The sequence below is a fragment of the Coenobita brevimanus genome, chromosome 98 (genome assembly GCF_032717465.1).
Source record: "Coenobita brevimanus isolate Jiangsu-jjx chromosome 98, ASM3271746v2, whole genome shotgun sequence".
NCBI classification, from domain to species: Eukaryota; Metazoa; Arthropoda; class Malacostraca; order Decapoda; family Coenobitidae; genus Coenobita; species Coenobita brevimanus.
This window is the reverse complement of record NC_137051.1, coordinates 32,746,733-32,761,458: the sequence shown is the minus strand read 5'-3', so window position 1 is coordinate 32,761,458 and position 14,726 is coordinate 32,746,733. Positions and strand designations below refer to the sequence as shown.

Here is a 14,726-nt window from a genome sequence, read left to right as displayed (position 1 = left end):
CCTAAAATTAGCACGGAATCCCAACTTCCCATCATCATAGTTTTGACTGTGGCCGCATTACATACACCAGGTTGTGTTTCCATGCCACAAGTACTCCATGCATCCACCCACCCCACACCAAAATGGACTATCTATCCACACCAGCCGCTGACGGTTTGTGAAAGTAGCCATCTGACACAAATCTGGGTCATGCCGTGCTGCCAAAGATATTGTGCTTACTCCCGACTTCTAGTTGAAGTTGGAGAACTTCCAAGTGATGAATTAACTGACAGTGATGCGTAAATAGTGCATATAATGAAATTAACAATAGTGAATGTAAGCAACTAGACGAAAATCACAAAATCAAGTAACGTAGGGAAAATAACGTAACATACATGCGATTTACCTTAACTAATGTGACTGTGTGCAGCATGAGTGTTTATTGTGCCTTATGCAAGTTTTTATACTACCTTATACCAAGATAATAATAAAAAGCAAAATGAATGTGAAAATAAGTAAAATTACCATGGCACCCCGACTTCCCATCATCATAGTTTTGACTATGGCTATACTACGTAAACCAGGTTGCGTTTTCATACTATAAGTATTACATGCATCCAGCCACTCTACACCACACTCGACTATCTACCCACATAGCCACTGGCGGTATCTGTAAGTAACCATCTGACGCAAATCTGGGTGTATTGGACCAAAACACCTGTTTTCAGGTGGAAAACAACCGAAGTGATCACTTCTACTATCACTAGGCTTAGTTTAACCACTTTTCAGGTATATTCACCACTTCTCAGGTCTATTCATGGGGAAAAAAGAAAGTTGAAAATGGCCAGCATTCTAGGTAAATTTGCCATCCAGACCCTCAGTAATCTAGGCACAAAAGCCAACAAAGGCTCCAGCATTGCACTGGTTAAAAATTTTACACCAACTGCTGTAACAGATACTGAGGTGTGCCAGATGATGTGGCGATGGATACGTGAGTTCACTCTATTTCTGGAAAAACATGCCATATACAGTACATATAAATGGATAGGTGTTTTCTTCAGTAATGAGCTTGGACAGAAAATAAGTGTATGTTCATATGTTATTTTCAGAGCATGAAATAAGAGATTTATAGAAAAGAAGGCATTTAGCACAGTAAACAATATGTGCACTAGGTTATAATAGCAAAATAAGGTTGAGAAAAAAAAATCTGATTTTCATTCAGGGATGTGGTGGTGACCATCATCCACTCACTTGATGTAGTGCTGCCTACTTCTTTCACCATTATCATCCTTTTTCTGTATCTGCCCTCCTCTCTTTCTATTTCTCCTCATCTTTCCTGTCACGTTTTTGTACTCTTCTTTACTTTTCACAAGGCTTTACACTGAGTGACAAGCCAAATGGTTTCCTGAAAGCCATGACACCATTTACAATGAAGGGTGGTAACCATGTAACTAACCCTTAAGAGCACCGTACATACCAACAAATGGGTTGATGGAGGATTAATGCCCCTCCCCATAAAACATATAACTCAAAGCCAAACAGCCACCCTGTATGAGATAATGGGGTCTGACTATAGACTGACAGACACAGATTATTTATTTGTAAGGTTAATACCCCCTGCATACCATCGGGCACAGTGTCATTGGAATGACTGGAAAATGGGTGAAGTGATAAGCACCATAAGTACAGGGTGAATAAAACATGCATCGGGGCTGAGGAAATATGTGGGAAGCAGTGTGGCAGTGCAAGGGAGTAGCACACGGCAGCCAGCCATGGCTGCAGTCACCACGCGCACCTGAATGCAGCTTCTTCGAGCGGGCAAAAGTTACCTCTATTAATCACCTCCATGCTCCTCAACAATTCCACCTAGCAGACTGAGGAAACATGGATTGGAAAGAGGAAGGATTGTTGAGTATTTTGGTGGTTAACTGACTGTTCTAGGTGGTATGGTTGCTGAGATATGAGTATGTGAATATGAGTAGTTGAAGCATTTTTTCCTGTACGGAGATGTGCTGCACTGTTTAAACCCCCTAAAAGATGTGGGTTAATAACTGAAGTACTATAAGAGGGTATTTTGTTACTACTAACCACTGGCTGAAGTTCGCTAGCAGCACTTTTGTTTACCACTTTTCCCTTTCTTTGGGTTGTGGAGGCGGACTTGGTCATTGGAGGCAGTCTGACGGTCTCTCTGTTCTTTCTTGGTCTGCAGCACCATCTTGGTCATCACAGTGAACATCTAAGTAGAAAAAAAAATAAAATAAAATAAAAATAAATAAAGTGAGGCACAGTTGAATGTACAAAGTACGTGCAGAGAAAACTGATACGTATATATGTCTGTCAAAACATGATGTTTGCAACAGAAAATAACAGCAACAACAATTATAATAATAAAAAAATAATAATGATATAATCTTTTTTCTTAAGTGGCTGGTGGGTGCACTCACCATCCACTCACTTGATGTAGTACTGCTCTTGGGTGACTGTCCTTTCCTCTCTTCCTTCCTACTTTTCTTCCTTCCTCTTGTCTCTCTTTCCTTCATTCTTTCCTCTTCCTTCTGTCTATGGATGACTCTACACTGAACAACAAGCCAAATGGTTTCCTGCATTTAGGAAACCATTTACTATGCTGAGTGGTAACCATATACCCAAATTATGGCACCTGGTGGTTTAATGGGTAATTAAGGTGCTCTAATCGGACTGGGCCTATGCAGGTTTACATCAAGGGATGGTTGGGGTTTATTGCTCACATAATGCCACTCAGGGATGAGTGAGGCTGGTCACTCTTATCTTAAATGTCAGGACTAACTTGCCAAGGCTCTGGCTCCTACACTCCTCATGGGGCAACACAGGATTTGGATGATGATGATGATGATCTTGTTTCTTTCATACTTACTGTGTGAAGGGCTTTACAACATGGCTCTCAGATCTGTTTCAAGACAGGAAATAGATAGAAAACAAGTTCAAGATGCACCTCCCTTCTTCCTGTACCATAGGAGGTAGGATGCTGCTTACACTGCCCCCACCCCCCCTAAACACATACACACACACACACACACACACACACACACACACACACACACAATTTAATAAGGTGGCAGAGAAAGCAAAGAAATGAGGAAAGTTTCAGACTGGAATTAGATGAAATAAGGAAGGAACTGTACCAACAAAAGGAAAATAATGAGGAACAGGTAAAGGAATTAAACAGAAAAGATGCAACAATAGGTGAGCTACAAACTGAAGCAGACATTCTGAAGAAGAAAATGAACGGAATGGGAAATACAGTAGTTACCCATGAATGAGTTTTGAGGGAGTATAATGATGATAAACACATAATTAGACAGGCAGGTAATCTGCTGGAACATGGCACAGACACTGATGAGAAGATAACTCAGGCAAATGAAATTATGAGAAATTACAAAGAGGAAGTACAAAGTACATGGGCAGAAATAGCCAAAACAAGCCAAGATCTAGAAAACAAAGTTGAAGCAAAAGACCTAAAAAGAGAAGTGAAAGACATTTTATTTATTTTTTATTTTTTATTTATCATCCAATCCTACATTGCCCCATGAGGAGCGTAGGAGCCCAGGGCTAGGCAAGTTGGTCCTGACATTTAAGATGAGAGTGACCAGCCTCACTCATCCCTGAGTGGCATTACGTGAGTAACAAACCCAACCACTCCTTGGATATAAACCTTCACCGGCTCAATCCAATTGGAGCGCCATAATTACTCACTAAACCACCAGGCGCCAAAATCTGGTTATATGGTTACCACCCAGCGTAGTAAATGGTTTCCTGGTGCACAGGAAACCATTTGGCTTGTCACTCAGTGTAGGGTCACCCACAGGCAGAAGGAAGAGGAGAGAATGAAGGGAGTGTAAAGTCACCCGTAGGCAGAAGAAAATCCAAGGCTGATAAAGGAAACAGCTGGGAATAACAAATCTGTAGTCATCAATGGTAAAGATGAAAAAGAAATAAGGAACAGAATCACCAATGGTAACAAGGAGATGGTAAGTGTAATGAACATTTAGAAAGTACTGTAGTATCAGAGGAAATCGATGAGAAAGACGTAGAGGAATTTAAAAGATTAGGGAAATATGAGAGAAACAAATCAAGGCCTCTGGAAGTAACCTTCCAAAGTATGAACACTGTAGAAGAGGTATTAAAAAATGCTGGCAAACTTAAGGAATCAGAGGAATACAAAGATGTATGGATAAATAGGTGCCTAACCCAAGAGGAATGGGGATTACTAAAGGAAAAAGGGAAAGAAGCAAAAGGTAAGAATGATAAAAGGTCAGTAGTACGATTTCAAGAAAATGGCACATAAACATCAGGGACTATGTATGGCAAATAAAAGTAAGATAACAGATTCAACCAACATCAAATAAGTGAACAATATGGCTAAGTTAATGTACTCAAATGTAGATGGAATGTATCCAAATCATTAGAGATAAAAGACTATCATACAAAATGAGCCTCATATTATTCCCTTGTACAAAGGAAAAGGGGAAAAAGAAGTGTGTGGTAATCATAGGGGCATTTGTCTTCTTAGTATAATAGGAAAAGTGTATGGTAGGATACTTATTGACAGAGTTAGAGAAAGAACAGAGAAATTAGTTGGAGGAGAACAGGGAGGCTTTAGGAAGGGAAAAGGTTGTGTAGATCAGATATTCATTCTTAGATCTTTAGTGGAAAAGTTTCTAGAGAAGGGAAAGAAGTTGTATGCGGCTTTCATGGATTTGGAGAAAGCATATGACAGGGTGGATAGATAAGGATTGTGGAAAGTGTTAAGAATATATATGGAGTAGATGGGAAGTTGTTGAATGCTGTGAAGAGTATGTACGATGGTGCGAAGGCTGCAGTGCGTGTGGATGGTGAACTAAGTGAATTTTTCTCTTTGAAAGTTGGGTTGAAACAGGGATGTGTCATGTCTCCATGGTTGTTCAATCTGTACATGGATGGGGTAATAAAAGAGGTACAAGGTAGGGTGGTGGATGTTGGAGTGGCCCTGGTGAGAGAGGATTGTGTTTGGAAACTCCCTGTACTGTTGTTTGCAGATGATACTGTGTTGTTGAGTGATGACGAAGGGGAGCTGCAAGGCTTGGTGGATGAGTTTGGGAGAGTGTGTAAGAAATGGAATTTAAAGGTGAATGTAGGGAAGAGTAAAGTGATGGTCTTTGAGAGAGGGGAAGTCAATGAATGTACAGCGAGGTTGGATGGTGAGGAATTGGAAAATGTGAGTACGTTTAAGTACGTGGGTAGTGTGATGAGTAAAGATGGAGGTTTGGAGGATGAAGTGCTTGAAAGGGTACAGCAGGGAAGAAAGGTTGCTGGTTCCTTGAAAGCAGTGACAAGAAACAGGGAAGTGAGCATGGAAGTGAAAAAGTTACTACATGACAGTATTGTGATACCAACTCTAACGTACGGAAGTGAAGCTTGGACGTTGTTGGAAGGACACAAGTCAAGAGTGAGAGCAGTGGAAATGAGTTATTTAAGAGGAGCCTGTGGAGTTACATGGAGAGACAGGCTGACGAATGAGGATATAAAGGAGCGTTGTGGTGTGGATGTGGATGTGATAGGAAGCGTTATGGGGAACACACTGAGGTGGTTTGGCCATGTGGAGAGGATGGAGGGTGAAAGACTGACGAAGAGAGTGTATGTGAGTGAGGTGGAGGGGGGAAGAGGGAGGGGAAGGCCGAGGATGAGATGGAGGGATGGGGTGGAGAGGTATATAAGAGAGGGGGGTGTGAGTTGGGAGCAGGGCAGTGAAATGGCGGGGGACAAGGCGACTTAGAGGCGGTTTGTTTGTGGCCATCCCAAACAGGATTGAGGCGTCTGGCAATAGACAGATAGATTATTTGTCTAACAGAAAACAAAATTTACCCCAAGGATATCAAACGACTCCTTAAATATGAACAAGTACAATATTTGGTGATGAAACAGAAATTTACAAAAAGGAGGAGTCAGACACTACCAAAGAAAAGACTCCAAGTAAATGAGATAGAGACAGACATAACCTCACAAAAAGAATTAACTGCAGCAGACAGCAGTACATTTGAAGGGAAAATAATTGTGGCAAACTTATATATGCCACCAAAGATAAAAACATGGGATAAAGGCGAATATGAAGACCTGACAGAAGAGACAATTCAGAGTTTACGATCCCTATTATACAGAAAGGAAGAAAAATCTGAAAGAAATATACTAAAGGGAGACTTTAACACAAATATTAACTGGAATACTCTAGATGTAGGAAGATATGAAAGCTGTTGGGGTCAATGGCTCCTGGATCTTATACAGTTTTTTCTAACAACCTGTAAAGGAGAACACCAGAAAAAGAGGACCAGAAGCCCCCTCATTATTAGATCTCATATTTACTATGCAAGGAAAATGAAACTGACAATATAATCTATCACCCCCTATTCGGCAAAAGCGACCACACAGTATTAGATTACAATCTCAGGATAGCATATGATATAGTTAGAGATAATAAAAATTACAAAAAGAGGCTAAACTTCAAAAAGGGCAACTACCATGACCTACAGAAGTGCTTGGGAAAGGGAACTAAGAGGTCAAGATATAAATGTTATACAGTAATCTCTCCACTATCTGATGTAACAGAGCCAAAGGCATGTCTGGAAAGGGGTCCTGTCCGGAAAGTGGGCACCTGCCTGCTGGAGTGGTACTTAACCCCTTAAGTGCTAATCTCATTGATCGGGCTTTCTGAGCAATTTCTTAAGAGGACGAGCAACACCGATCGTACAATATCCACAAAAAACTGGCGGCAGCTGGCTCCACCCCAGCTGTGATGTAGATGGCTTCTAACCAATCAGAACTAGGTGTTGGACACACCGGAGGGGGGACCCAGGCCCGTAACCAGGCGGTGGGGGGTGTACCCCCCACCTCCCTCTCGCCACGTCCTTCTACTCCACTACCTTGTTACTACCCTACCTCCCGCCGTTCTTACCGCCACAACAACCCCTCCCACCCCCTCCCATGTGGATTTCCCCCCCACATCCCCCTCCCCAGTCAACTGGGGGGAGGGTATTTCCCCCCTACCCTCCCTCCATGTCCCTGTACTCCACTTTGGCCCTTCCTTTGTGTCTTGTGGTGGTTTCCTCCCATCCCTTGATCCCCATCCTCCCCTACCCGGCCTTACCAGCTCCCCCTACCACCCCCCCCTACCCGCAACCCCTAGCACCTCCCCGGCCTCGAATATTTTGCGTATTTTTTACGCTTTATGGCACGTGTTTTTGAATCATTACCTGTAATTTATTGGTGTCTGCACACAGATATGCACACCACAATTATTTTACCTGTCTTTAGTCGAAACCCACTTGAAAAAGACATTTTATTTTATGCCGACGCATGGAAGCATGTTGGAGCCTTCAAAATGAAACGAAACGAAAACTAGATTTGACAGCTCGGAGGAGAGGGGAGGGAGGAGGGGAGGGGGGAAGGGAGGTTAGGCGAGGGGAGGGGAGGGAAGGAGAGGAGAGAGGAGGGGAGGGAAGGGAAGGGAAGGGGATGGAGGAGACTGGAGGTTTGATGAGGGGAGAGAAGGGGAGGTAATTTTTACTATTTATCATATTTTTATTGGGGAGTTCATGACCTATTTCCCTTGCTAGATTTGACAGCTCGGCGGGGAGGGAAGGGGGAAGAGGAAAGGGAAGGGAAGGTTAGGCGAGGGGAAGGGAAGGGAAGGGAAGGGGAGGGAGGGGATTGGAGGTATGAAGGGAGAGGAGGGAAGGATAATTCTTATTTATAATACGGTATGGTAGGATACTAATTGACAGAGTTAGAGAAAGAATAGAGAAATTAGTTGGAGAAGAACAGGGAGGCTTTAGGAAGGGAAGAGGTTGTGTAGATCAGATATTCATTCTTAGATCTTTAGTGGAAAAGTTTCTAGAGAAGGGAAAGAAGTTGTATGCGGCTTTCATGGATTTGGAGAAAGCATATGACAGGGTGGATAGACAAGGATTGTGGAAAGTGTTAAGAATATATATGGAGTAGATGGGAAGTTGTTGAATGCTGTGAAGAGTATGTACGATGGTGCGAAGGCTGCAGTGCGTGTGGATGGTGAACTAAGTGAATTTTTCTCTTTGAAAGTTGGGTTGAAACAGGGATGTGCCATGTCTCCATGGTTGTTCAATCTGTACATGGATGGGGTAATAAAAGAGGTACAAGGTAGAGTAGTGGATGTTGGAGTGGCCCTGGTGAGAAAGGATAGTGTTTGGAAACTCCCTGTACTGTTGTTTGCAGATGATACTGTGTTGTTGAGTGAAGACGAAGGGAAGCTGCAAGGCTTGGTGGATGAGTTTGAAAGAGTGTGTAAGAAATGGAATTTAAAGGTGAATGTAGGGAAGAGTAAAGTGATGGTCTTTGAGAGAGGTGAAGTCAGTGAATGTACAGCGAGGTTGGATGGTGAGGAATTGGAAAATGTGAGTATGTTTAAGTACTTGGGTAGTGTGATGAGTAAAGATGGAGGTTTGGAGGGTGAAGTGCTTGAAAGGGTACAGCAGGGAAGAAAGGTTGCTGGTTCTTTGAAAGCAATGATAAGAAACAGGGAAGTGAGCATGGAAGTGAAAAAGTTACTACGTGACAGTATTGTGATACCAACTCTAACGTATGGAAGTGAAGCTTGGACGTTGTTGGAAGGACACAAGTCAAGAGTGAGAGCAGTGGAAATGAGTTATTTAAGAGGAGCCTGTGAAGTCACATGGAGAGACAGGCTGATGAATGAGGATATAAAGGAGCGTTGTGGTGTGGATGTGGATATGATAGGAAGCGTTATGAGGAACACACTGAGGTGGTTTGGCCATGTGGAGAGGATGGAGGGTGAAAGACTGACGAAGAGAGTGTATGTGAGTGAGGTGGAGGGGGGAAGAGGGAGGGGGAGGCCGAGGATGAGATGGAGGGATGGGGTGGAGAGGTATATGAGAGAGGGGGGTGTGAGTTGGGAGCAGGGCAGTGAAATGGCAGGGGACAGGGCGACTTGGAGGTGATTTGTTTGTGGCCACCCCAAATGGGATTGAGGCATCTGGCAATAGATAGATAGATAGATAGATATTTATTTGGGGGGTTTGTTATTATTTTATTTTTTTCTAACCACATTACAATGGTTTATAACATCTATACACACCAAAAAAAAATTGATTTTGGTGATTTTTGTACGTATTGTTGCGAAGAAAACAGGTACGAGAGGCGTATTTTCTTTCTCGTCGGGGCCGCAACGGGTAATTATTATAAACTTTGACGGACCATAGCTCGGTAACTATCGGGTCTAGGAGGGTGGGGTTTGCGTTTTCAGGTGTGTAAATTCTAGCTCTATAAATCGGGCAAAAAACTTTTAACCTTCGAGGAAGTCGAAAAATTGGCCTGTTTTTGTGTCCTGGGGGACAGTCGGGGCTGGAGAATTGCGTACCCTAGGGGTTAACCCTTTAACCGCGGGTGTCATTCCAGTATGACATCAACAAAACTGGACCAAACCGCGGGTGTCATTCTGGAATGTTCGTGAATATTTTGAACACCGCGCGTTTTTCCTGCGCACAAATTGTCTCACGCAAGAGTAGCTGTCGAATTCTTTCACGCCAGCCATCCCACACCTCCCTCCTCCCACCCCAAGGGGGCCCCCCCCACCCCTGCCCTGACACGCATCAGTCAGTATCTGTCCAGCTCTGTGCGTGATAATGGCGCTCCGTCCCGAGTCATCGTCGCTCGCTTCCTCCTCGGAAATTATTAGTGCTAGTGTGCCTTCGACCTCTACACCGAGGAAGGAACTGCCGACGGCGAGGCAGAAGGGGTTGAGCACCCCAGAAATTAGGACAGAGCTGGATAAAACTGTAAGTACAACTCTGGATTGTGGCAGTGAGAGTGATACACTTACAGCAAGTAGTAGTGACGATTTTGCAGTGATTGGTGGTGAACCATTTAGCATTGACAGTGACAGTGATGAAAGTGAACATGATGTTTCCCCCCCACTGCCACCAACTTACTCTGGGAAAGGGAAGGCGCCTATGGGGAAAATTGTTGTCGCACGTGGGAAGGGAGTGAAGCGTAAACTTATGTCTCCTACACCAGGCCCTAGCAAGCATTTCCCACACTTTCCCGTTCCCCTAGCCCTATTGCCCTCACATCTTCTTCATCTTCTGCCGTGCCCTCACCTCAGTCTACATCATCTGAGGAATATGAATTCCCAGAGCCTGCACAGCGAGGGAAGGCAGGCCGTGCAGGCAGGGTAAGCAGGGCAGGCCGGCCTAGAACAAAGGGGATGTGTGGCAGTAGGAGGGCAAAGCTGGGTGATAAGCAAGGTGATAAGCGGGGAAGAAAGGGTCGGATTTCACCACACATCAGGTCAGTAACCCCCCCTCCTGCCCCCCGCCCAGCTCCCTCACCCTCGCCACCCCCCCACTCACCCCCCTCCCGCTCACCTCCTGCCTCACTCATTGCCTCCACCTCAGCTCATTCTCATGGGGAAAAGAGTGCAATGCGACCTGCCACTTCCACTGAACCACGAACTGGGAAAGTGGATGCATTTGCTTGGTCTGACGGTGCTGATTTTCAGCCACACAATCCGCCGTTTGACATGACAAATGCGGGAATACAGCCTGCCTTCCCATGCAACGAAGGATATGATTTTGTTGACTACTTCCTGGCCTTCATGGATGACGAAATCGTGCAGTTTGTCAGCGATGAGACCAATAGGTATGCAGCTCAGTGTGCAACAGAGGGGCTGGGACCCACTGGCTCACCAAAGCAAGTGTCGTGGTTGCCTGTCGGAATCAGAGAGCTGTGTGTTCTTTGCTCTCATGTTCTTGATGCCCCATATCAAGAGACATGAGTTGGAGGAGTACTGGCTGGTTGATGACATTACTTCTATCCCAACATTCGGGAAGTACATGTCACGAGATCGGTTCTGACAGCTGCTAGGATACCTGCACTTCGCTGACAATGAAAACCCGTCCCAAACTGACCCTTTGTGGAAAGTGAGGGATTTTCTCAACAGGATTAGGGATTGATTTATGCGATTTTTCCGTCCTATGCAAAAAGTCATCATAGATGAATCCCTGGTATTGTTCAGAGGACGTCTCAAATTCATGCAGTACATCCCCAGCAAACGTCACCGCTTTGGGATAAAGTTCTTTGTGCTGTGTGACTGTGAGACGGGGTATATCCTTGATTTCATGATCTACTCTGCAAGTACAATGGACGTGGACAGGAAAGACCTCCTTGGCTTCTCTGGCTCCGTTGTAAAAGTGCTGATGGCGAGGTATTTTGGTGGGAATCATGTGCTGTACACAGACAATTATTACACAGCACCGAAACTCTCCAAATACCTGGCTGAACACAGCATTGGCACTGTGGGCACTGTACGGAGCCACAGGAAAGAGTGGCCAAGTTTCCCAGAAGCATCATCCTCATCCAAGGGAGATGTGCACCTGAAGAAGTCAGACAAGCTTCTGGCGATCAGGTGGCACGACAAGAAGGTCGTGAATATGCTCAGCACCATCCACAAGGGGGAATTGCAGAGAACTGGGAAGGTCAGCTACAGGACGGGAGAGCCAATCATGAAGCCCGATGCCGTCATTGACTACAATATCAACATGAGACCTGTTGATAAGTCTGACATGATGACTGGCGAAATAGACTGTCTCAGGAGAAACACCCGATGGTACAGGAAGGCTTGCCTCCACATGCTCGACATGTGCATGCTCAACGCCTTCCTCCTCTACAAGACACAAGTCTGGGGCATAAGGCAACCATCCCTGAGACAGTTCTCCAAGACTGTCGTGCAGCAGCTGCTTTGCACAATTTGGTCAGGTGACGGCATTGGTCCCGAGGCGACACTCTGACACACAACCTGACCGTCTTGAGTGCCGCAATTACATGAGCCGGCACCAGCTTGTGAAACTGCCTCTTACTGCAGGCGGCAGGTTGTCACAGGGCCGCTGCAGAGTGTGTCATAACACCACACGGAGGCCTCGGACGAGAAAAATGAGCACACACCAGTGCTAGGAATGCCAAGTCGCTCTCTGTGTGACTCCGTGCTTTGCCGAGTATCACTCTCTGAGTAAATACTGACAGTGACAGTGATATACAGCGATGCGACAGTGACGTGCTTTACCAATAATTGTATAATGGATAATGTAGTAATAAGGGATATTTTGCCTAGAAAACAATGTAAATATTGGCCAGTATAATAGGTGATATTGTAATAAGAGAATCTGCGGCACTGCTGTGATTCTGTGATGCGACAGTGACGTGCTTTACCAATAATTGTATAATATAGTAATAAGAGATATTTTACCTAGAAAATTATGTAAATATGGCCAGTATATAAGTGATATGGTAATAAGAAAATCTGCGGCACTTCTGTAATTCTGTGATGCGACAGTGACACAATATAGTAATAAGTGCAGTGTAAATATAATGTATATTGCCCAGATTATATGTAAAATAGTAATAGAAGTTAGAAATAATGAAAACATCGCCGCTAACCAAACGTCAGTGAGCATGTGATGCCGCAGTGAAGTGCGGGCAATTACAGTGCCTTTTACCTACCTCAGTGAACACAGAGTGGGTGTTTATCGTATGTGCAGTGTTCATATATGTTTACAGTACTATTATCAGAGACTGGTTGGCATTTGGTACTGGTGTGTGGGGCGTAAAATAGTGATTTTACACCCCTCACTTCTAACGGCACTGCCCGTCCTGTGAAAATCAACAAAGTCATGAAACCTACATCAATGCAAAGCTGAAGGTTAGTACTTTCTAATGGTACCCCATTTTTTTCTCTAGCTTTATTCTGTGCAGTTATTAAGGTTTAAAGGTTTGTTTACATTTGGCTGAAACCCCCACGGGAGAGGCCAGTCGGGGCAAAACAATGCCCGCGGTTAAAGGGTTAAGGACCCTAACCCAGCCTAACTTTGAAAGCCACCTAAATAACTCCCTACCGGATATGCATAGCACCTATTAAAACCTATTTAAGACCCTATTCACACCAGTAATGGACATAAAGCATGAAATAAATGAAAAGGTACCAAAGAATGAGGAATTAAAAGTGACTGTACCTCAGCCAGGGTACTTACAGCACGTCTGTGGCTGCCTTCTCAAGGCTTTGGCAGTGGTGAAAATGATCTTGAAGCATGTACAATAATCCAGTGTTGTGCTGCACTTACAGTAATTCTTCGCACTGTGAGTTATAATTGTTTAACACTGCACATTGTTAACTGCACCACGCCAGTTTCAACCGCCAGTTTGCACTCCACAGTAAATCTTTTGCACTCTCAATTCTAATTTCGTAACACTGTACAACACTAAATTCCCGTGTGGTCTACTGGCGAGGTATTGCAGTTTATTCACTGTTTATTCACAAAAAAATAAGCACGTATGGCATCCACTGCGATAAGCATTCACTTGCAATTGAAGTGAAGCAGTAACTGTTGGAGGTGTTGGTGACGGGGAAACAGAGTTGCCAGATCACAACAGCCACATTACCAAACTCCTAAATTTTCATTACCAAATTTAACTTTTCATTACCAAATTCGTAAAGCTAGCATTTATTCTTCACTAATTATATATACAAGTGAAAATACATGTAATCACTCTCCTTATAATTAACAGCATGTTGATTATTTTGACGCTATGTAGGCTAGCAAATTAATCAGAAAGAGCAGACAATCCACCATCTCCATCCTGTGTATCCTCATACATGTGAAAAATCCATTTGGTAATGCATTATTCTGATTCATTACCTAACAAATTTTTCATTACCAAATTGGCCCACATCTGGTAATGAAAAACACCAAATGGCAACCCTGACAGGGGTGGGGGGAGGGGGGAGGAAGGAAGGGGAGAAGGGTCCATGGTGTAACAGCTGTTCGGCGCTGCGCAGCTATTTCAAATTATGGGAGGGGGAAAAAAAAAATCATTTGGGGGGGGGGAATTTTTTTTTTTTCTTTTTTTTGGCCATTTTTGGGATCCTACTTGTCAAGTGGGGTTGGTGGAGGATTAGTGCCCCTCCCTGTAAAACAATTAACTCTAAGCCCTTGGCCACCCCGTCTGGGATACATGGCGTCTGGCAATGAATGAATGAATGAATGAAGGTCCAGGCCCTCAATGTCTGGTAAGTGAGGTGTCCGGAAAGTGGGCGTCCAGAAAGTACAGATATTACTGTATATGAAAAATTCTGCAAATTTTACGAAACAGGAGTCCAGCATTATGTTCCAGAGCAAAATGAAATGGTATTAAGAATAAAGATTTGGCTTAATACTGATTCCAAAAATGCAAAATAAAAAAGAGATTTGCTGTGGATCAGATACAGATGACATAAAACTGAGAGAGCATTTAACAACTACAAACAGGCAAAAAATGATTATACAAGGATAAGGAAAGAAGCTCAAAGGCAGTTTGGGGAAGACATTATAAATTGTAATACTGATCAGCTTGTTTTACGGCTACATACAAAGAAAAACAAAAGTCAAACATAAAATACAGTCAATCATGGATGAGTGGAAAGTCTAAACAGTAAAAGTCCAATTATTCGGTATCTACAGAACCGGGCTGATACTGAGTGATTAATTTGCTGAATAACCAAAAAACCTACCCACTTAGTACCTTATATGTGTTGGTGAACACTGTCATCACTACTTATATTACTACAAATGTGTTTGGAGAGAGTGCTGTATACCGTATGATACTGTACAATACTGTAATCAATACAGTACTATACCTATCTATCTATCTATCTA

The 14,726-nt window shown here is 43.7% G+C and overlaps 1 protein-coding gene across 1 annotated transcript in view; it reads right to left on the bottom strand.

The window, feature by feature from the left end:
* Rab35 (RAS oncogene family member Rab35) overlaps positions 1 to 14,726 on the bottom strand; it is a 274,727-nt gene that overhangs the window by 32,782 nt on the left and 227,219 nt on the right. Inside the window, exon 5 of the mRNA XM_080283741.1 lies at positions 2,068 to 2,215. Coding sequence (XP_080139867.1) covers positions 2,084 to 2,215 — 132 coding nt within the window. The 3' untranslated portion in view covers positions 2,068 to 2,083. The remainder of the gene's footprint in view (positions 1 to 2,067; positions 2,216 to 14,726) is intronic.